We start from the raw sequence: 23752 nt of genomic DNA, 5'->3' as shown, positions 1-23752 counted from the left end.
CTCGGACGGGAGAACAAATTTCTGCGGGATGAATTTTTATGAACTGTATATCACGCGCGCGAGAGCAGTAAAAAAATAATTGCGTATCAGCTAGGAAATTACTGCTCGAATCGAGTCTAATACTTCGTTATCGTCGCCGATGCAATAACCGCTGGCCGCAGTAGATGTCGTAAAAGCCAGCTCTCTCTCTCTCTCTCTCTCTCTCTCTCTCTCTCTCTCTCTCTCTCTCTCTCTCTCTCTCTCACACACACCTACACCTATAGCGCGGCTCGCAATATGGAAACAATAAAAGCGCCCCTCTCCGCTGCCGCATCAGCACCGGCTACCTGCAGTGGTCTCGCTCTTTCTCTCTGTCCGCGGATGCTGCGTGTACGTCGCGACCTCCGACCCTGACTCTAATGAGCGGCACAAAGGCGCCCGCGCGCGCGCGGCTATTGTGTGCAGCGCTTCTCTCTTATAATACTCGATCTTCTTGTCCTCGCGCACGCTCACAAGAACACACATGCACACATATAGCAGAGCCGCCTGGCGGAGGTATATATACGTGTGCGCGCGCAGGACCCCCAGGTCTCGCTGAATGCGTGCGTGCGCACGTGTGCCGATCTCCGGAGAGGACAACGCGGCGACGGAAATTTATCGACCTCTCCCAGGACTATACAGGCGCGAGAGAGTTTCACTTCTCGGCAGTGCTCGGCTTCGGGATTTCTGGAAACACGTGCGCGCGCGCTGCACTTGCGCGCTGCGGCTCGATTCTCTTCCGATGCGGCAAAGATGCGTGAGAACGGCGCTTTCTTTTTTTAGCTCGCGCCACGCGGTGCAGGGTACGTAGCTTCTTACGATTCGAGACTGATTGAAATTCGAGCTACTAGGCGTGAGCGTGTGCTTCGATTTTCGGCACACGTGCCAGATTTTGAAATATGAATCCCATCAATTGTGGCCATCTCGGCGCTGGGAATTAATGAAGCGCAAAAGTGCGAAACGCGCGATTATCTTCAGCATGCTGTAACGTATGACCCTACTCGGAGAGCTTTCTTTTATTAATTTGAAGACATTATTAATGAGCCTCGGCCGCGGTATCATCGTTCCGGCGTTATGCATTGCTCCGCCATAAACAATTCGCTAAACTGACTGGCGATTATTGTTGACGATGAGATATGCGAAACGATTTAAGAGCGGAATTTTCCGCTGAACGCGAACTTCGAAAAAGATATGCGCCTCGCAGCGAGATAAAAAGCTTAATTTATTTATTATTATGATCGTGTCAGCCGCGCTGGGATCGCCGACCGATGTGAAAAACGCACTTCAGAAATAAAATTTTTAATTAACCGCGCACTGTATACTTGGGCTTGCAAAACGAAATTTCATTCGTGCGCCAAATTAATGAAGCCCTCTCTTCGGGGGAGAGCATCCGCGCGGGGAATTTTTATTATCCTTCGGCGGTCGGCGTTATCAGACTCGATTTCTCATTCCGTATCAATCAAAAACGGCGAATCATCGCGTATACGCGCGCGTTTCTTTAACAAGCTCGTAAATAATTCGAAATCCCGCGGTCGTCGTGTTTTTTCTCTAATCATCGACGTACGGAGCAGCCGCGGCGATGCAAATTTCGCGTGCCATACATCAGAATGTGAGCGTACATCCTCAGCTGCTGCTGCTGCTGCCTGTACTGCGGAGTCTCTCGAAAGAATGTCACCAGCCCATCACAGAGGAAAGGAGAGCTCGGCGACATAACGATGAGGTCGTTAGAACGTTCTTAAAGACTCGGGCTTATCTGATCGACGTTCGAGACGCCGATAGTGATATATCGACCTGCACTCGATGTATACGTGTATCCCGCTCGTTCGTTCTTTCACCTTTCCTCCGCATCCTCCTGCCGTCGATCCGACTGTATATTATATGCCGATTTCTTTGTTCCGTCGTTGAAATTTCAAGAAAATCGTCAATTAGCTAATTGACCGATCTCGATGCCGAGAGCGCGAGATGAAAAATTCACTCGTACGCCGAGCGGGAGAGCGGCAAAGTAATTTATCCTTTGCGGCGTTTATTGCCGAGCGAAGACAATCTTGAAATCTAGCCTGATCGAGGGGAAAAAGGAACAGCGCGGCAGCAAAGTATTCGCGACGTAGCGCGAGTGATTCACGGCGTGATTTACAGAGCGGCGATTGTGCCGCGAACAGTGGAAGTGTCTGTTGGCTGCCGCCGACACTTCTCGCTCTCGGAGAACCAGAGCGAAATGCGCGCCGACTGTTATTGGGTTAAGGTGAAGCGTCGACGATCGGCAGCGGCACCTCTCGCTCGCCGCTCGCGCCTTGCACTATTTCACTCTCGCGGACATGATAATTGCCCCCGCGATAATTGCTTTCTGATCGTATCCCCGCGCTCTTTTCTTCCCTCCTCGCGGCCGTGTGCGGTGACAAATGTTGATCTCCGACTTGCGCTGCAGGCCAAATATTTGGGCACACGACGAACGGGTTCCCTGAAGGCGCATCCTAAAGACATAAATACGCGGCCTTCCTTCCGCTATCACTTTCCTCGCAGTCGCGCGTGCAGCGCCGAGTTCCCCGAACGCGTTTCCCCGCTCGAAAGAAGCATTAGCCGCGCGCGCAGTATCCGTTTTCAACGGCAGCGCGCACGGCCTCTCGGGGGAAAATCAGATCCTCAAAATCTTGAAACGCGATATAGCAGCGGCCGCGCCGGTAGTGGGACATGATCGCATGCGTACATAAACGAGCGCGAGCGGCGTTGAAATAAGCGGAGCAGCAGCTAGTCCGCGCAGGAAGCTGCGATTTTATCGGTGTGACTCGTATTTTCTGACTCGCGGGGAAAAGAGAGAGAGAGAGAGAGAGAGAGAGAGAGAGAGAGAGCGAGAGGCGAGCGCGCGGCGGCGAGAGGAGCTATCTCCCGCTCTCTCGACAAAACACCGCCGCGCTCTCTCAGAAAGTCCCGAGGGAGCGGGCAAAGAGAGCAACTCTTTGCGCTCTATCTGTCCTGCTCGCTCTCGTCGACCTTCCTCGTTCGATTCCCCATCTCGAAGGCAAGGCACGCGTCTCGTCGTAGAATGTCGTCGTAACGAGGTCCGCCGCCGCCGACCACCGGTTTCTCTCGAGCGATCCTCTCTCTTTCTCATTTTCAGTCGCCCCCCTACTCGCCCGGAGAGAGAGAGAGAGAGAGATACGGAGCTGCGAGCCCTATGCAGAAACGCAGAGAAAAAGAGCGCGCGCGCGGAGAAAAGAGAAATCGCGAGGAGGGGGCGGCAATCTCCCGAGATGACACCGCGGCGCGCGAGCTGCCCTCCAGAGCCATGCGGCCGATTATTATACACGTCGCATTCCGCGCGGCCATGTCGCCATCACGCACATGCGCCTCCAACTCGCCGGGCCATTTAAATCGCGTTGTGTAAAGCCCACGCGCTGCACCCGTGCAGATAACGCCGAAATAGTCGTTAATTTTTTCTGCCCGTTGCGCAACCGCGAATTTCACACCCTCGAGTGCGAGTCGCGTAAGCGGGCACTTATCGGAAGCAGCCGACGTTTAAATTAGAGACACGCACGCGCAGAGCCGAGCGCGAGAGACAGAGAGAGAGAGGGGGGAATCCCTCAGGCGGCGAAGAACGAGGAAGAGACACGGGGAGAAGCAGAAATCGGCCGCTTGGCATTCCGCGTGCCCCCGTGGCGCGGTAGCCGGGCCATTAGCCCTTTTGCGGCAGAGTATTATGCGCTCGCGCAGTACGTACGCGCCGACACCGCAAGAGATAACGCGAGACACTCGTGATGAATGCCTAGGATCCTCGCAACGCTTGACAACTCTTTAGCGATCGGTATTTTTCGCGCGCGAGACTTCCTAGGACAAGTGTCGGGATTATCTATATTGTAGGGGGAACGCGCCTGCAGGTTTATCTCCCGAGTTTTTTTTTTCGCGGAGACGGACGGTTACGGAACGTTCTCTTGTAAGCTTGTTACGCCGATGCCAGGATACAAATTTCGGCATTTGTCGCTCATTTGCATAAGCGCGCCTCGGACATCGTGTCGCGCGAGGAGCTGATTCTTTTTACGCGCTGTCAATATTTTGGTTTTGCGTCAGGTGCGGTTTCGGATATTTTTTGATTAACACGAGGGAGAACGAGTTCGCGCGCGATAACATCGGGCTCGATTTGTACGTAAGAGCGTGAAGACCGAAAAGAGAGCAAAGCCGATATTTTGAATTTAAAAAAAACAACCTTAACGGAACGACCGATCGGTCGGCGAAAGTGTGATTTAATTGTGGATTTGGCTGGTCGTTTCATGGTGTTTTCATCTTGAATAACGTAGGGTATCCGAGAGAGCGAGCCGCAGCCGGTTGTCTAGAACTGTGTAATGACGATTTTGAAACCCATGTTTTCCTTCTGATTACTCATGCAGAGCTTGTAGTGCCGAATCGTGATTTCGAGCCCTAATGGTGTGATTAAAAATTCCAAGTCAGCATCGGCTTCCTGTAGAATTTCTTAATCGTCACGTAAAGAATCATTCCATCCTGCGAGCATTCCAGGCTAAACGTTTCGTTAATTTAATAAATGGCCCTCATATTCGGCACTTCGGATATAATGGTCACTTTTAACGCCCTCCGTAATAACCGCCGACATGAGTTACAAACATTTCGTTCATCTGCATACTCGCCCGCAGTAGTTATCCCAATTAATGCTGCTGCTCGTTTTCGTCCTTGAACGCTGCCGGAGTGCGCTTATGCAACCAGTGTACGAAGATGATTGGTATACCTGTGGTGTAAAATTGATCATTTCTATTGTGCGAGATCAGTTGGTTATTCCGAAATATTATACTCGAACACGAAGAGGCAGCACGAGATGTAATGTATGCAAGTCACACCTGATTACGACCCACCGGCTTAACCGTGTAGCTTTCTGGTAGCTCCGAGCGACGGAGAAATCGAGAGCGGCAAATTTTTTCGCGCGTTTCGTCTCGAACGAATGCACGCACTTAATTCCGGCGATAATACCATCACAACTCTCGCGCCGATGAAAAGAAGACGAATTAACGCTCCTCGTGTTTCTCTTTTTCCAGAGTCTGGCCACAGGTTGGACAGCGGCTCTCCCTTCTGGAGGATTCAATTGGACCAAGATCTTCTCGATACCATTAGCGCGATCTACCCGGAGTGGTTCAAGGTGAGTTTCTAATTTCCTTGGTAAGGAGCATAAACTCAAATCTCGAATACAGACACACGACTGTTCGATCAAAGAGCGCGCGCGAAATTGACTAACAACATAATCGGGGCCGATGATATCGAATGTGGTCGCCTCTGCGTAGGACTACACCAGCAGCAGAGTCTCGACTTCCGGGCCGAACGCCCCCGCGTCGCTGCAGAGCCAGCTGAGCAGCAGCAGCAGTAGCAGCAACAGCAGTAGTAGCAGCAGCGGCGGCAGCAGTAGCGCCGGTAGCGCCGCCACCTCGGCCCCGGCCGACTCGACGAGCGAACCGCAAACGGCGCAACCAGCCGCGCGAAAGCCCGCCAAGTCCGAGTCCAAGCTCAAGTCCAAGCTCAAGAAGATCGAGGAGAAGATCTTCAAGGGCCGCAAGGATAAGCGCGATATCAAGGAGAATAGGTCAGATACAATGCCATTTCTGTCTATTCTCTCTCTCTCTCTCTCTCTCTCTCTCTCTCTCTCTCTCTCTCTCTCTCTCTCTCTTTCTCTCTCTCTCTCTCTCTCTCTCTCTCTCTCTCTCTCTCTCCCCTTTTTCGTTTTTCGCTCAGTCGGGCGGCTCCGGCGCGCGGTTTTCGTTTGTTTTTATGTATGCGTATTTCGCCTTGAAATTTGCATAATTATATGGGTCTTCTTTTTAGGGAAAGATAATGCGGCTCTGTGTGCAAATAATTGTGCGTTTAATGAAATTTGCGGAAAAATTTAATAACTTTATTTTGAAACGCGGCGCCGCTCTTGCTTCGCGTGCATTACGAAATGCTTAAACGGTTTTAGTTGATAATTAAAAGACATGTGCGCAGCGCTCATAATGAGTACTTGTGCGAATGTGCAATTTATGTAACTCTCGAGTTTCAAGTTTGATACCACCTGCGCGCGCATGCGGAGTATAATTTGAAACTTTGTACATCTGATTACTCAACTTCAGCCGAAAGTTCGATCGCTTGTACAGCAGTGCGATAACACGATCTTTGTTTACTGCACTGCAACGACAATAAATGTCCCAGTGCCAATAAGCGCACCGCATTTCCTTTTCACATTTATCTGCGAACCGTGTATACCTATATAATAAACGTCGAGCAAAAATAAACGATAAATTATCTTCCAAAAATTGAAACGAGAGAAGTAATGACGAACGGGTTCCATTTGTTTTTCTTTCGGCAGAGATCGCTCTTCGCACGAAGTCGGCCACGGCAATAAGAAGTCGACGAAGGCGTACTCGTCAAAGGAAAAGACAGGGAACATCGTTTTGAAGAAATCGGCGACGAGCATCAGCGGGTCGAAGATGGCGGAGGGCAATCAGTCGCCTCCGAAGGCGGAGGTCGACGACTCGCCCCTGCAGCAATCCATGGATCGCAACAAAGAATGTGAGTAATTCATCAAGCCCTCGCTTTTTTCCTGATCTCGCGCGAGCGCCCCCCTGTACCGTCCACACTTGCTTTATGAAATTCGTATGGATTTTTTGCGCGCCGAACCCCCTCCTCCGCCGAATAATTAGACGACATATTTAAAATTATTGCTTTTAATTGGCCTGATTGATTTCCAAGATATTTATACCGAAAAATTCTTGCGCCGGACTTTTCTTTGGCTCGGTATTAATTAATTTTGTTAAAATCGCCCTAAAAAGTACAATACTCCGTGCGTACGCGGCGTATAAGGATTCCTGCGCGGGCATTTGGGTTCAGGGTGAAACTAATTAAACGGGAGGCGATGGCTTTTTGCCGACAATCGTTATTCTCGAAATTTAATAAAGCCTCCCCCCGACTTTTTCGAAATTCTCCAAAGCAGGGTGCATGGTATAAGAATTTGAGCATCGAAATATGCGCAAACGCCGGAAAGAACTCGGAAGTGCAGCAGCGGAGTGAAAAAAGCGCGTTCGACGAAGACCCGCGCAAAACGGATTTACGACACAATTATAGTGGCGCATGCGCGGAAGCGCTCGTTTCGCCGCTTTTATCGCCGCGCGCGCGCGCGTTTTATGAATTCCCGCGAGGAGGCCAGTCGTGCGCTGCTTTTATAACGCGCAGGCTCGCGACGCTTAGAGCCGATCAGCCGATCGATTATTAACTGCAGCAGAGTCGCGCACTCCAGTCGTGAAACCGACTTAAAGATTACGCGCCTCTATACTCTCGTAATAAGCGAGTACCAAGTATCAATTTTCTTTCTTTCTCTTCGCCTGCGTACGCTGCTGCTGCTGTTTTTTCCGTCCTCCTCTACTTACGCGCGCGCGCACGGCTCCTTTGCTCAATCCTCCTACAGCGCGCAGCGCCAGGCGGCTTGTCGATTTCCGATCGACTGCGTACAGCCGCGCAACGTTGGCGAGATTACTACGTTGTCTTTTTATTTTCTCCGCCGCGGCGCTCGTATACACACTCGTTTTAGAACTTTATGAGAGACGCTGGAAAGCAGGACGGCGCATTCTGCCGGCCGATACTAATCTTCCTTTATTTTTCTAATAAATACGAGGAATCATTGCTGTAAGCGTTCGGATAACATCTTGGCTCTTAAATTTGAACGAATGGCTTTATCGATTCGCAAATCGAACGCTGCTTCCTATATCCGCCGGCGCACTACAATGTCGAGCTTAATCAATAATCCTTAATGAAATTTATGAAAATGAGCCGGTCGAATATTTTAAATTCGTATTTTTCAGAGCATTATCTCGCGGCGCGAAAAATAAATTTCCGGCAGGGTAGACTCAAAGGGATAAATCGGGCGCTTGCTTGCGCGTATCTTTCGCGAGCGCGGCGAGAATTCACGATTGTTCGCGCGAAAGCGTAGGTAATCGACGATGATATCACCTTTATAAATAGGAACGCCTTCTGTCTCCTGCGCGCGCGACGTGCGGTGCAGTATATCGTCATAAGTACGTAATATGTGCGAGGTTAGCGCAATCAAGGAAAGCCGAGGGAGAGATAAAACTATACTCTCCGCCGATATAGCCATTCTGAATTTGCGCCCATTGTTACGACGACTTAATCAGGTCATTTCGCCGTTTTATTGCGTCCCTCTTTTCCCGGCTCGCGCAGCACCGCCTCTCTCGTAATTATATCCGCGATTATATAGAACGCGGCGAATAAATAATAACAATAATCGTATAGCAGCTCGGAAATGTCTTTGAGGGAGATGTATAATTATATCGCTTTGGCGATCGTTTGATAAAAGAAGTCGTCAGGCCGGGCACAAGGTTGCCTTTACCTTCCATACTTCATTTCGAAAATTAAAAGGAAACTCGCTCACCTACACTTCGAATTCGAGCGCGATTTCGCTGTTTGCACAGCCGACGAAAGTCCCATACACTCCTCGCGGGGATTTCGCTCTTATCTAATTTTCGTAAATCATAATGCGAGCAGTACGAATGCAGCACGTTCGCGCGCACTAAATCACGAAGGTTTAACAAGGCCGTAAAAAACTAGAACGCCTCCTTACTTTTACAGGATCGTCAGTTTTTAATGCCACGCATAAATATCCGCGGGCGCCTTCTTCTGCAACAAAAGCACGTAGATGCGGCGGCAGTGCGAGGGAGCAGGGGGGGGGAGGGTGGACCGGGTGGGCGCTGCGCCGCGAGCGGCGATTTGTTTTGACGCTGAGAGATCGTCGGCTGCGACAAACCGGATCGATGCGCGGCGACACGTCTCTCTCCCTCTCGTTCCCGCGAGTCGTCCACGAGCCTCACGATCGCCTGCGGAAGGAAGAGAGGAAGTCCCGTTTTATTCGCTACGTGTAGCGAGCCCGGCTCTCTGACTTGTATATTATTATATACTGGCTCTCGCGTGAGCCAAACGCCACGAAAATTGCCACGCTCGGTTGGACGAGTTCTCCTAGCTGCGTCCTTTGTGATTTTGGGCCGACCTTAATTTTGATTTTGATGAATTTCAGTTCATATAAAACATCTCCGTTATAAGCGTTGTATTTCCTATTTCAAAAACAAGGCTCCTAATTCTGAAACGGTTAAGTTTCGAGATTTTTCAGGCTACCTATATATAATATTATGAAGTTCTTATCACATTCGAGTTCACATCAGGCCCCCGTACTTATATTATATTTATCAGCTTTTCTAGCCGGTGCTCCGTGTCACTCCGATGCGCTCCCCCGCTGTCCCGCTTCTCTTCTACACCTGATCGGCAGCTCTCGCATACCAATGGGCCCAACTTCCTTCCGTCGTCAACTGCGACCGCTCGCAAGTCAGCGCTGAATTGAATGACAATCGGTGTCTATGACATTGCGTCGCGTGATCGGTGCCAACGTCTGCACCTGCGTTTTAAATTCTCTCTGCAGCGATTAATGAAGACCTTATATAAAGTAATTCCGTATCCAGGCGAAATCTTTACGCGCGTCTCGGAGATTAAAATTAATTCCTCCGACTGTACACGCGTGCGAAGATACGGGCGGCTTTTTAGCGTCGTCGGTATAAACATTCAATTTCGATAAGTTTCTTCGTATAACTTAATTCGAAACGACGATCGTCAACGTCCCGAGGATCGGCGGAATAAAAAGTCCTCGAATTTCATCGAAACGGCGTCGAGCCGGGCGCAATAACGTAAAATACTCCCAGCTCGCGCGCGCGAGGAGATAGAAATATTGTAAAAATTTTAAGAATCCCCGGCTCTCTCCGGCTTATTAAGCGATACCCCACCAGACGAGTGCGTATACCGCATATCAAAGAAATACAGCTCGCGCGGCGTTAAAAAGATTTTACAACTGCGGGCAGTAAAAGTTTACAAGCTCGCGCTCGTCGATATATTTTTCAGATTTTCGGGTACATCGTCATCTCTTTCTCGCTCTCGGGCAAAAAGAAGCCCCAGGGGAATTCGAATACGAGCGGATCCTCGCGCGCAGCGTTAAGAGGCCGGCGTAATGGTCGCTGTTTGAGAAGGTAAAATATCCGAGGAGAGACACGCGATAAAGGACGGTAATTGCGGGGGCGCGTCGTATAAGAGGCAGCAGCAACAGCTCGAGGCGGGACGTACGCGCGCGGCTGTGTTATAAAACACCGGTGTTACGCGCGTGGGCAGCTCTCTCTCTCTCTCTCTCTCTCTCTCTCTCTCTCTCTCTCTCTCTCTCTCTCTCTTTCTCTCTCTCTCTTATACCGTGCTGCCGACGATGCGACGCGTATTATGCTCGCTCCGCTTTTTTCTCCCGTGTGTATAACGCTATTCCCTCGGCGTGCCGATCACTTCTATCTTCTCCTTCCCGTTTGCCGTCCCCACTTTGTTTACACTGTTCGCGAATGTCCAGCCGTGTCAGCGATTCGCTACGCGCGTTTCTTTGTTTATACGCTACACTCCATTCGATATTGATGCACCTCTTTGTTCCCGGCCGCTTAATTAAGCTCGTCCGTATTTAGCGAAATTTCGCTGACGTTTTTCTACACAGGTTAATGATAATAAATCGGTAGAGCCGATCTTTCGAGGACAGTATTAAGCGATTAGATACGTTAGCTTTCATTATTGTGTTCCACGATGTATTATAACCGGCCCGGCACGTGTATATCTGGGTACAGAACAGGAAACATATTTTACGGAACATATAAAATATATTACATGGGAATATTTTCGCGGAACGAACAATGCACAATACGCGATAACGCCGCGCGCCGTTCAGAGCGTATTGTGTCAATTAAAATATTCTAAATCCGCGTGTGACCTTTCGCCGAAAAAGTCATCGACGTTTTAACGACTCGGGTGTAACGCACGCGATATCCCCCTCCCTAAATCGTATAGAGGGTGTTGTGCATAAACCCGTGGAACTAACAGCCGATCGCATAATTAATTCGTTTCCGATGTCTTATTTATCGCGGCGGCAGCGGCCGAATGAATCTGCAAACATAGTTTCCCTCTGTCTCTTTCGTGAGAACGAGCTCCTTCTCTCTCTCTCTCTCTCTCTCTCTCTCTCTCTCTCTCTCTCTCTCTCTCTCTCTCTCTCTCTCTCTCTCTCTCTATCCCTTTTTCTGCCTCTCGTGTCCGCAACAAGCGGGAGCGATTTCAATGCGCGATATACTTTAGTCTTTCCGGCGCGCGCGCGAATCGACATATCGCGCGGCGATCCGGTTCGCCCACTAGACAACTACGAGGTGGATATAAGCACGCACCTCGCGCCACTATGAATATGCAATAGAGCGCGGTCGAGCAACGCTCGATTTATTTATAGAGCTGACGCTTCTCCCTCTCTCTCCCTCTCTCGCGCTCGCCACCTATCAATTTTTTCACCCACTTTTTTCTCACCCGGTTTTTGCTGTACTTTTTGCGCGCGCGCAGGCCACTAGATTTAAAGGGCTGTCCCGCGCACGCGAGCGTAGGAGAAATGTGTTTCCGCAGCTTCGCGCCGATCGGAATTTCCAATTCCGTCGGACACGAGCTCCGAGCACTTTTAGTGCCACTCGAGCGATCAGACACCTATTCTTTGTCCGATTTTTTTCACTTATTTTATTACTTCTGAATGACAATAGACGCGACGGCGCAGAGACACCCATTAGACCTCGATCCATATTCGCGTGGGTATGCATAATTCATGCGCGGCGATCATTTGTATAAATAATTTATATTTTTATATACGACTAGATAATTCAGCTGTACGAAACACAAAGCTTCGTTAATATTGCGAATCCCGAGACTACTTATACACAATTCATTTAAGCAAATCTATATAATGAGGGGTCTGGTAAAAGTGTAGCAATCTTGCGGGTATCGACGACGAGAGGTGATGTAAAAAGTGCGAGTTAAAAGTGTGGCGCGCGTTGAAATGCACGTCGAAATAATAAGTATAATCATACATCGAGATGACTGACCGATGCTTGTGTACGGAGGCGCATCTCGCGCGGCCACAGAATCGACGACGTGACATCAGTAGCTGGAAGAAGAGAGTCAGTCGCAGCTTTCACTAACGGCTCACGCGGCGGCGGCGGTGGAGATTGACGAATCGAATTTTTTGCAGGCTCTCGCGCGGCAGCTCTCCCCCGACGCATTAAAACCTCTCGATGCGTGGCATAATGCGCGCATCCTCTCAAAAAAATAATTACCTCGCCGGCGATCGACTTTAATTTCATTCTCTCTCGCGCGCGGCGTTAAACGTCCGAGGAAATATTCGATAATTTGCCGCTACTTTCACGCGGTGGCGGCGACGGCGGCAGCGACTCATTCGATAACGCCAAAAAGAAAACGGCGGCCTTTAATCGCGCTATTAAGCTCAATGGTATCGATTTTTATCACGATCGCAATATTTTGCGCCGCTTCTGTTTTTCTTATTCGTTGTGCATGTGTGCGGTACAGTATGTGTGTTACGGTTCTCTTTCTCCTCGCGATCGAGGCTCTTTCAGATCGACGGTATATAACTGCGCACGTATGCATTTATACGTAATGCCAGCGGCTTGCATGGGCAGAAGGGGTTCCGGATTTCGCTATCTTGATCAAATATCTTAATTCGCAGTTATTAGCCGGAACGCGCTTATCAGCGGGGAATTTATGTAAGAATTCGCGGGCCCGGAATTCCCGTCGAAAGTATTTTATTGAGTGAGAAGTAAGCGCTTAAGGATCATTGCCGCTACCAGCTACTAGGGCGCTTTTGCAACGTTGATTGAAACGATCGTCGATTTAGATAAATCGCGCGAATGAACGTGAATTCGCCGCCAGTCATTGTGGCCGTGTGTAAATAATTAATCAGGTTTGGCAGGTGTATCAAAACAATTTTTGCGTTGCAGATTCTATCTTTGAGAAAAATTACCCGCGCCCGCAATGAGCCGTATTATTACGCGGCGCTTGTGTAACGAAAATGTGTCGTTCTAAATTTGAAATTTGATCCGTGTCGCGGCACATAAATTGTATAATAATACTCTAAAATGAGCGCAACTCGTTCCCCTGAAAAGCTTGACAGGAAATAAAAAATTGATAATTAATATTTGCTCGCGTATCGCGGCCTTGCCGCTCATTATGCAATTAATTTTTGAAAGGTGTTGTCGACTGATTTAATGACCGCGCGCAGCAGAGAGACTGTGTCATTATGAGATCGGCGTTTCAGCAACAAATTTCTCACCCTTTTAAAGACGTGTAATTTATATTAATACAAATCATTGCGCCGTTATCCGCGCATCGCGTACGAGTGTGTATATGGGGAATTCTACGGGACAAATGCCATTTTCTGGTTGGAGAAGCCGAAAAAAACACATGTTGGGGCACACTCCCGCAACTTTTTTTTTCTTATTGTACATGTTTAGAACCATGCAAAACCACATCCCAACATCGAAAAAGTGCCTTGTGACACTGTTTTTTAGGTCCTTCAAATTCGTCGAAAAATAGCCATTGTTCAAGGGCATGCACCTAATGCATAAATGCGCAAACGGAAAATGTATTACGGTATAATGAAAGAACGGGAAAAGAGCATCAATTTAAAAAAAAATGCGTTAAAAATGCTTGACTTGAAAAAAGATACAAATTTCTTGACCTGCAATTTTTGGCCGTAACTTTTGGCCGAATCAAGCATTTCCAGTGCATTTTTTTTTAATTTAAGCTCTTTTCCCGTATTCTCTTCCTACCGTAATACATTTTCTGTTTGTGCCTTAATCCTTTAGGTACATGCCGTTGAACAATGGCTATTTTTCAACGAATTTGAAGGGCCTAGAAAACAGTGTCACAAGGCACTTTTTCGATGTTGGGACGTGGTTTTGCATGGTTCTAAACATGTACAATAAGAAAAAAAAAGTTGCGGGAGTGTGCCCCAACATGTATTTTTTTCGGCTTCTCCAACCAGAAAATGGCATTTGTCCCGTAGAATTCCCCATATGCACCAGAGACCGATGTATCATTAAACCGTAAATTTCCATCGATCTGCAGCTCTTTATAATTAAATCCCTCAAGTAAGCATCGGTGCACACCTCGCTCCCGCGCTTATTTATGCAAAATCTAAAATAATAGCCACGAACAAGTGATCAAGAGCGGCGATCCCTCAAAGCGGTCGCTATCTCGCGTCGAGTGCACGGCTGCGTAAAGCCGTGTATGTATACGCTCGAGAGCTATCGGGAACAATGAAGGAGAGCAATTTCCAGATAGGAACACGTGCGGCGGCTGCGCCAGGTGGTGCTATGCACACCGCGTAATAGAGCCGGATTGAAAATAGAGAGAGAGAGAGAGAGAGAGAGAGAGAGAGAGAGAGAGAGAGAGAGAAGCCGCCGCTGCAGTGCGTGGGAAGGGAAAAATGGAAAAACAGAAGGTCGCCACGTGGTGCGATTTGCGCGCTCTCTACTGCTCGGTGGTGATGCGTAGGCGGGCAGGCGCGTGTCTTGCTTCTGGAATCCAGATGTGTCCGCGCTGGGTTCTAGCCGTCGCTGCTGTTCGTATCGAGATTGATCGAGCGTCGGATTTCGAGGATTCACGAATATTGAAATTAAAATTTACTCTTCCTTATCAATTGCGACCTCTCGGCAAAACGAGCGCGATGAATCTCTATTATACGTGCGCGCGATCGTGTTTGCGACGGTTTAACTCGCGCGCCGGGACGGCTGTACCGTAACTTACCATTAACGCACGAGGAAAGCGACGACTACCGTATACTTTCGACGGGGGCCGCGATAAATTCGGGAATCAAAAATTGCGTATGCACCGATCGAGGTGTTTGACAGCGTGCGGCGCGCATCGGCATTCGGCCGCTGCGTGGCTTTCGAAATCCGCCGATCGAGAAGCGATAATAATCGCCGTTAAATAAATAACCACATAAATAAATACTAGCCAATGCCTTTCGCACGTAATTATGCGCATAAAGAGGCAAAAACACGGAGAGGATATCTCTCGTCATCGTATCTCGTCCGGCGAATCGAGAATCCGAACCGCGTCGTGTACTTTACGACGAGTTCGCGAATACCCGGTGATAACGATCTCCTCGAAAGAGCGAGAGGAAGAAAAAATCTCTTCCCTTCCTTTTCATAAAGGAAATCCCCCGATCTTGCAATCGCGTGACTATCTTAACTAGCGACGAATTGTTTTTTGGCCCACGCCGCTCGCGACTCGCCGGTGCGTATTCGCGTGGGCCGACGCCGCGCGCCCACGTTTTTCTCCGCGAGCTCCGGGTTCATACATAGGATTATAAAGAAATTGCGCGCTCCGTGATTTTCTGGCTCGTTATCGCCGCCGGCGTTATGAGCTGCTTCGATTAGGCTTTGAGAGTAGAAGTGATTTGCAGGATCGTCCACACTCTCGGACTACTTCCTCATCGCAGTGTTCGAAACTGGAATACTATTGTATTCGGACTACGATCTGACGACTCTTTTCGATCCCCGAGGCTTTCATGGCAATGGGATATTCCGATTGCCATTGTATAATCCCACGACGCTTTACGCAATGTTTTCGTAGTTTTGCGCAACGCGGAATACGTGGCTCGCATTTTTTTCTTAACCTGGAAACCTTGCGACGTTCGGGTGCAGAGGCGTTATACGTCGGACAACGAAAAATCATCGCAGCTTTTTTATAATAAGGACTACTGCTACTTTTTGGAAACTCAAAATAACAACGCGTCAGGATAATTTTCGTACATCCTGGACGATAATGCAAGTTTCAAGAGTCTCATCGTTTAGTGAAACGGTCGCGATAAATACGCGACGCCCCTTCGATACTAGGCGATATATCAGTTCTTACGCAGACGCGACGGCAAAACGCATGACGATTATAACTTTATTTACGCATCTGTAAAACGCGTTCAAATGCGCCCGTGCGTCGTAAAGGCTACGCCCTGAGATCCGTGTACGGTAGTCGGAACAATATTATCGCGGAAAGTATTTTATTACTCTCACTCGCCCGTCGGCGAAAAGTAGGCTAAACGACAGTAATTGAAGGCTTAAGTACGAGCATTGAGGGCTTTTAAAAACCTCGCGTAAACGCAGCCCAGGTTTACGCGGATACAGGAGAAACAACTGCGCGTATCCGTGCGCAGTAACTCAGCACGAGCGGCGCTCCATTAAAGTTATAAAGTAGTACGCGCGCGGAACTTTTCAATTTTTCTCCGGCTTCGAGGCTCGCGAGCAAATTACTCAATTCTATTCAATCACTGCGCTTGCTTTTCTGAACTTATTAAGCGCGTATACGCGATTTTTTCGAGGGGAAAAATAATTTATGAAAAATCGACGTCTCCTCAAATATAAATGAATATGAATTTAATCTCTCGCATGTACGCTCGGGGCAGGCACTGCGCGTACACGCGGCTTATTTTCGAATCGGTGCACGACATGCACGTGCTCTCGCCTGCTGTGTGAGAGAGTAAAAGGATTTGCAATGAAGCAGTAATGACCGAGGGCGTGGCACATCGACATACTGACTCGTTATCTATTCTTTGCATAAAGATGTCAGTAATTACACACGTATTTCGGTACATTGCGCGCGCGCGCAGTCAGCGAGAGAGACGGGCGTGTTTTTATTTGCATATTACGCGCGCCTTATTATTTTTCACGAAAATTATATAAAATTTAATGACTTTTTTAGCTCGATCGCGAGCGCACACGCGCGCGAAAGCTTGAAATGATTACAGCTTGCACGGTGACGGCCCCGGGAACTTTTTTTAATAACGACGCGCGTTCATTTTCGTTTGTCACGCTTGATGCGCAGTAACGGAGGGGAAACCGATCTACTTTTGCATCGGCTACTTATTCGGATTACGCTACGCACACATCAAGAAAAATCTGTAATCGGCGACGTCGTCGAGTCGCGGCTCTCGTAGTCGTTGCGTCACGTTGCGCCAGTGCGCGCAGCCCCCGTTTTTCTCTCCGCGTCCGTCCTTGCTATGTGCGGTTTCGCGCATGCACTTCTCTCTCGCTCTGCGCAGTAGGCCATAGCCGAGCTGCACTGCCAGCATCACGTAAAGGTTAGCCCGGCTCATTACCGGATTACCGCGAACTCGATATTGCCTAGAGCGAAGTTAATGAAAGAAAGAAAGTGGATGTGGGAATATACATGCGGCTGCTCTGCAGCGTTTCCCAAGTACAACGCGTTCCGAGCGCTCGCGCGCGGGTTTGATGCCCGACGCGCGCGCAGCCCAACGTGAGCGGATTCGATTATTAGGAAATTCCGAGAGCAGGGAACTTTCGACTCGGCGTCGCCGTTATTGTCTGTACCGCTAGCACGTTTCGATTTTGACGAGAGTCAAGTGCTTTTTTATCCTCCTTCATCGGGGCTCGAGAAGCAATCAAAGTTCGTGTAAGGGGCGATTAGAACGTCTTTGTTTCGATCGCGTGGAATGGCAGCGAGTGGCGAACGACGACGCAATTAGTTTAAAAGCGGCGCGGCCGCATCGTTTATTGAGATAGTTCAGTGGAACAGTTTACCCAAGTGCTGTACGTTTTCGCGGCGTGTTTACGCTTTACTTGGGAGCGTTGCGACATAGGCGCGGGTTAAATAGATTATGCTCGATCCATCCGCGCGATACGTGTTCTCTGATTGACATCGCGTTCGGCTACGTGGTTTCCACTTCTAATGCTTGAATTAGTACTTTCTCGTTCCAGTTTGCAATAAAACCGATTTGAAAGATCCGAACGGTCTCTCCGCGTACACATGGCCTCTGTGTGTGTGTGTGTGTGTGTGTGTGTGTGTGTGTGTGTGTTCTAAATAAATCGAATATTCAAATATCCTTCGCTTTCCTTTATAAAAAGCACGCGCAGTGTCGCTGTGCAGTGCAGCGGCTCAAGGGTCGTTAAGTCTCGCCTTATCTGTTCCCGCGTGGTTCGAATCCGCGTGAAATTTCGCAACGCCGACTCGATAATTTCTCGACAAATCCAGCGCTATCGGCTCAAAATAGTCCCGGAGAAAAATCACTTGTCTCGCGATCTTAAAAAAGTGCGCCGTATCCCACATCCGCGTGAACTTTCCCCTGCACTAAACTCGCCCGATTAACAATCGGTCCACTGGCGGCGATTTATGTATAATCGGCGTTTTCATTCCTCGGCTCGGCCGGCTTCGCGCGAAAGGCTCGCGCATACATTAGGTGACGTGTGGCGCGCGTGTGTCGCCCGTCCTTGTCAATGCCGCGTAGGTGTCTATATGCTACGCGGAAGGTGGAAAAGCTCGGCTCTCGCTCTCTGCAGCATTCGTGGCGTAGGCGAAAATGTATCAAGGCTGCAGTGCGCGGCTCCCGCGAAGCGTGAACCTTTCGTTTCATTCATTCGCGCGCGCGCTCATTGAGAAAAGCGCGCATAGGGCCGACGCCTTCCGAGCGGTGCGGAGAAGTTTAGAGGTTACGGACGTTTGCGTCACGAGTATATCGGGACAGTTACGCCGCGGAGGTTTGTTGTTGTGAGGCTCGAGCGGGGGATTGCGCGACGAAGGGAGAGGAAATTGTCTAATAACAGGTTTTGTATGACGAGCATGTAGGTGTACAGCTGTTTCACGCGCACAAATTCTATGATGGCCCGCTACAAAGAAATTCAATAAAAACGCTTTATCTCGGGCGCTTGAATGGCGGAACTATCGATCTCATTCAATCATGCCGTAGGTGTAGCACTATCGAATTTTTTCAGTCGGCGCCTGTGCAAGCGCGCTTTTTCACCAACGGATCAATGGCATTGTGACGAATTTTTACGCCGATTTTTTCGAACGATACACGCGATAATAAATCGAACGAAATGATCGAAGTCAATGAATGGATAGGATACGCGCTTGTACAGCCATGGTGGGGGCAGACGAATGAATGGCGTGTATAAAGCGCAGTGATCGATGGAAAAAATTCAATGGCCCGCCCACGTGCTTCTTTGTCTAGTTTCTCGTAATACGATTCGAATAATGTATCCAATAGACCTGTGCGTGTGTGTACGGATATTTATAAACGATGATCGCCGAGAGCAGCTCCACTTTTTCGCGCTCGAGTGGGAGTGCAGCGTTTCAAAATGCATTCGGCGAGTATACGCCGACGAAATTAGCGTGTGATAAATGGGCCATGTGAAAAAATTGTTGCCCGGCGAACGTACGCAATCGTTGTGCGCTCATTAATGAAGTGTTTCGCTGATCACCTTATAAATTTCGAGCTTATTACGGAATTATATATTTTTTGTCGCGGGGACACTTTTTGCCCCATATATTATTCAAATTTGCCTCGCGCGCTGCCGGGGAAAAAACGTAATTACATATTAGCTCTCGCTGCAGGTGGAGAAAGATAAGGCTGCGCCGGCTAAAAGATCGAATGCTTAATTATCTTAACCAGAGAGAATTAAGTGAGCGCGCGGAGTACGGGCTTATCAGTGTAAATTACTCCGGGCGGCGCGTTGCGTAATAAAATTAAACGATTATTTTTTCATCCGAGCTGGGGGAGAAACCGGCCGAACTCTTTATCGGGGCTGCTTTTCTCCGACTCGACTTGACTCGCGGCGTGACGCTCTGCCGAGAGAGGTCTTCTTAAATTCGTCGGTAATGAGGCTTGTTATGAAAAATTGTCCGAGCATAGTCGCCGGTTTCCTTTCGGCTCTTGTTTTCACGGCATTTACATGATGTGCGAGAGAGCTGGCGCAGCGCGCGGCCGATCAATTATATTGGTCAATTTGAATATCGGACTCGCGAGCAGGGCTGCCCCGTCCCTCCGCAGTCATTACCTTGTAATTATCGTTACTTATTGCCGGCGAATTCTCCGCAACGGCGGCTTTCCTTCTTTTATACTTATTTTTCGTACAAGAGCTTTATAGCACGCCGTCACCGCCGAAGATATGAACTCGCACTTTCTTCCAAACGTTTAAACTTCTCTCGCTCGCGAAATTAAAGATATCGCCGAATACTCTCGAGATAACTCTCCCCCCCCTCTCTCTCTCTCTCTCTCGACTGCTCGATTCTTTTTTTCCGTTTCGCGGATTATTAGCGGCGTATCGAGCTAAAAATCTCTCTCCCGCGAGGAAAGCGGTTTTATGTTAAAAAGTTCGTTAAAAAATGTGCGAATAAGTTGCAATGTATATGCGCGCGCGCGAGGAGATCGGGGCAATCAGCGTAAATTTCTTATCAGCCCCGAGACGCCGAGTGACGCACGCGAGATTCAAAAGAGAGGACATTAGGCTAGTCGTGTACGCGAGTCCAGCTCCCGAACTCGGGAGCACGTGCGGCGCGTGCATCAGAGAAAAAGTAAACCGCTGCGCGGCGGCGGCGGCGGCGGCGGCGTCGGTGAATAAAGCGAAAAAGAGGCGCATCTCTCGCGCGCGCGCATAAAAGCCAGATGGCATCTTGCATAATATGGAAAGCAAGGCGCGCGGAGATACAAAGTGCCGAAGGACACTTCCGACAGCGACGAGGAATTTTCAGCTGCAGCAGCGACCTCAAGGCTCTCCTCTCGAGAATAACGCGCACACACGCGCGCGCGTAATTCTAGCGAGCGAGCCACCTACGAGCCTGCACTTACCCAACGCTACACGCGCGCTTGCGCGGGAAGCGCCGATATGCGCGTGCGACCCAAATAAAAGTGGAATCGCGCCTTGAGAGCGGCGCGGAGAAAAGAAGAATAAGGGACTGCCAATGGCAAGTCAAATTTCAATGCTAATTGCGCTATTGTGCGCCGCTCTCTCTCTCTCTCTCTCTCTCTCTCGCTGCGGGCGTACGGTAGCGCGACTCTTTGCAATCAGGCCGATCTCTCGCTGCAAGCTCGCTGCGGTGGTTGTGGTGGCGGTGGCGCAGGTTCATAAATTTCGCAGATGGACCGATACCAGTCACGAATCGCCCCAGCCTTTCGGCAAATAAAGCACTATATTAATGATCGACGAAGATCCGCGCGTGCGTATGTAAATCGCAGTTCTATTGTTTAATAATTCAACGAATACAATGTGCAGGCAATACTGGTGTGTAATTTCGCCATCTGATGCGGGCGTATGCAATTTTAAATAATTAAAGTTTTGCCGAAAAGTGATCGATCCCGGCGCATTGTATTCCTTTGCAACGAAAAGCAAAAAGCTGAGCGGTGAAATTATACGCGCGATAATGCAACACGCGCTACTTTCGCAACGCGCTCTGAATGAGAAAAGAGAAACACAATATACGCATCCAAAGCGGCAGTCCGCGCGGCTACTCCCACGCGGAGGCAAAACATGGCGAACTTTCAAAAAGCGAGTGAGGTCGTCTCGTTAGCTCGCGTCAGGTGAAGCGGTAGCCGTCGGGCGGCGCGCTAAGAGCACACATGTACGCCGCAGAGGGTGCGGGCAATAAAGCCGCGAGATTAGCCATCGCTGTACCCTCGATCTCGTTCTCGGGGGCCGCGCTCGCGGACAAAGCCGAACTTTTTTTCTGGGCCCAGCTCGCGCGCGCTCTAGCCTGGAAAATTCCAGAGCGGCGCACTCGCTTGCGCGGAATAATGCGTGTTTATCGCGCGCTGGCGGCGGCTCTACCTTTTGAAGCCGCTACTGCAGCAGCAGCGGACTATCTCTTTGGGTCGCGCCGCGCTAGCTGCAGCAGCAGCAGCCGGAAGAAGAGGGGCCCCGTGCGCAGATGGGCCCGAGATTTACATACGAGGATCTGCACAGCTCTCTCTCTCTCTCTCTCTCTCTCTCGGAAGAGAGAGAGAGAGAGAGAGAGAGTAAGAGCCAGCCGCGGCGGCGGCAGCAGCAGCCCTTTTTATATCCCTCTTTCTCTTGCCGCGCGCGCGTTTACCTAGTGCTCGCTTATTACTAGCGCGATTCGCAGCTGCGCTCGCGGTCGTGCTCGCCACTTCCTCCTTTAGCTGCAGTCTCCTCTCCGCTGGTTTATCCGCTTCGCTCTTGCTCTCCACTGCCGACAATTGCGCTGCGCTGTACACTCTCTCTCTTATTGTGTTTTACTCGCCGGATTAACATTCGCGATTGTATCTCGCGGGCTTGTTCTATTTGCGCCGATGATGATTGTACTCGGTTCGCCGAATCTTCGGACAGCGTCCCGAGTTTCATCGAAGAGGAAAGAGGCGGAGGAAGTGTGCTCGAGCCTTTTTTCAGGGATATTACGATTATGCTCTCCGATCCGAACTCGGCGATTACTCGATTTTTTTAATTGGGCTTGTTTGCGTGGATGACTGCTTCGGAAAAATTCTCGGGTTCGAACGAGTTCCTCGCCAGTGCGTTATGAGTGGAAAAACACGTGTTTGTTTATGGCGCGTACAAGCTCGTTGAGAAATTGTACCAATTAAATTAGTGCCGGAGCGCATGCAGAACTAAAACTGTAACTCGCGTGCAGTTCGTAAAATTAATAAACGCCCGAAACGGCCGAATCGAGCCGAGACAGTCCGGTCGGCGCTCGCGCGCGTATAATTGGGTCAGCCGCGTACGCGTTATTGCGCGTAATACACGTATAATACGATTATGATCCGATATTTTATTAATTCTCGCAGGACGATTAATTAATTGCAGGCCGATTCCTAACTGTCGCCGCGGACGACAAAGCCGTAAACAAACAGAAAAAAAGTATTACTCCCGATCGAAAGTGAAACAACTCCTCGTTCGAGGATAAAAAAAAGCGGTGAGCGAAAAAACAGCTGCGCAGAAGAGAAAAAGACGCGGAGGCTCGAGCCTTGAGTCCGCGCGCGACCGTCGTCGTCTCTCCGCACACACGCGTTCGCGCTGTGTATACCTGTGCACGTAAGAAAGGCTCGCTGCGTCGGAGCTAAAGCGATCGAGGCAAAAAAGTCACGAAGCGAACTCTCCTCTCTCTCTCTCTCTCTCTCTCTCTCTCTCTCTCTCTCTCTCTCACTCGATCGGCGGCCGATCGAAAGCGGAGCGTCGCCGGACGTTCGACACTCACTTGCTCTTAGCGCGTAACCTCAATTTAGCGTTACTCATGGCGTGTGCGCGAGTATAGGTATACGCGCGCGCGGCGCTTCCAGAAAGTCGCGGAGTTTCGTCTTGTCGGCTGTCGGCGGTGTCCGACTGTTCGGCCGGCGCGCGAACAAAGATAAATTTGTCGCTCTTTGCGAGAGCGCGCGAACTCGCTGCAGGTCTTGTCGCGCGCGCGCGAGCGCAGGGGGCGATGTCGCAAGCCAGGGGAGAGATCGGCTGCCGTCGCGCTCGGCTATTGCTCGTTGAGTGCACTTTCACGCAGCGGGTACACGCGTACAGCGCGTTTGTGGTTGACGCTATTGTGGGAACCGCAAGGGCTCTCTTTCGGTCAATGCGTTCCTGGGTGGTCGATGTACCGCCGCCGTGGCTGCGCAAGTATGCGCTGGTTTTTAGTAGCGAGCTTATCTATTCTTTTCATCGATGGTGTGGCTGTGGGCGATAAATTACGAAATGTTTATTTATAGTTTTCCGCGGAGCTCTCGCTACTTTTTTCTCCTTCGCCTACGTGTTTACTGGCGAGCTACGAGGTAGATTAACGAGAAGCTCGCGAGCGAGACGAGACGCGTTTTTCAGCCGGGATTGAAAATTAAAACGGAAGAGAATTTCTGGCACTGTTTCTCCGTAAGAAAATGCGATTCCTTTTGCAGCTGATGGTACTCTATTTTCACTGCAATCTGCTTAATTTGTCAAGCAGTTGATTAAAAGCTGGCCTTTCCCTGGTAGAAATGTTCAGCAGTTTATTAGCAGTCACTGCCCAGTTCAGATTGAACTGTCCAGTGCGTTGAGCAGTGACTCGCCAGTCGCTGTGCCTATTTCGTCAGATTTTTGAT

The 23752-nt window shown here is 49.7% G+C and overlaps 1 protein-coding gene across 1 annotated transcript in view; it reads left to right on the top strand.

Moving 5' to 3' along the window:
- The first annotated feature begins 5054 nt into the window (after window positions 1-5054).
- LOC100115814 (myocardin-related transcription factor A) overlaps window positions 5055-23752 on the top strand; it is a 67493-nt gene continuing 48795 nt past the window's right edge. The window contains exons 1-3 of the mRNA XM_031932832.1: window positions 5055-5155; window positions 5298-5593; window positions 6353-6555. Coding sequence (XP_031788692.1) covers window positions 6474-6555 — 82 coding nt within the window. The 5' untranslated portion in view covers window positions 5055-5155; window positions 5298-5593; window positions 6353-6473. The remainder of the gene's footprint in view (window positions 5156-5297; window positions 5594-6352; window positions 6556-23752) is intronic.

Source organism: Nasonia vitripennis (assembly GCF_009193385.2).
Source record: "Nasonia vitripennis strain AsymCx chromosome 1 unlocalized genomic scaffold, Nvit_psr_1.1 chr1_random0009, whole genome shotgun sequence".
NCBI lineage: Eukaryota > Metazoa > Arthropoda > Insecta > Hymenoptera > Pteromalidae > Nasonia > Nasonia vitripennis.
This window is presented reverse-complemented; position numbering and strand designations above follow the sequence as displayed.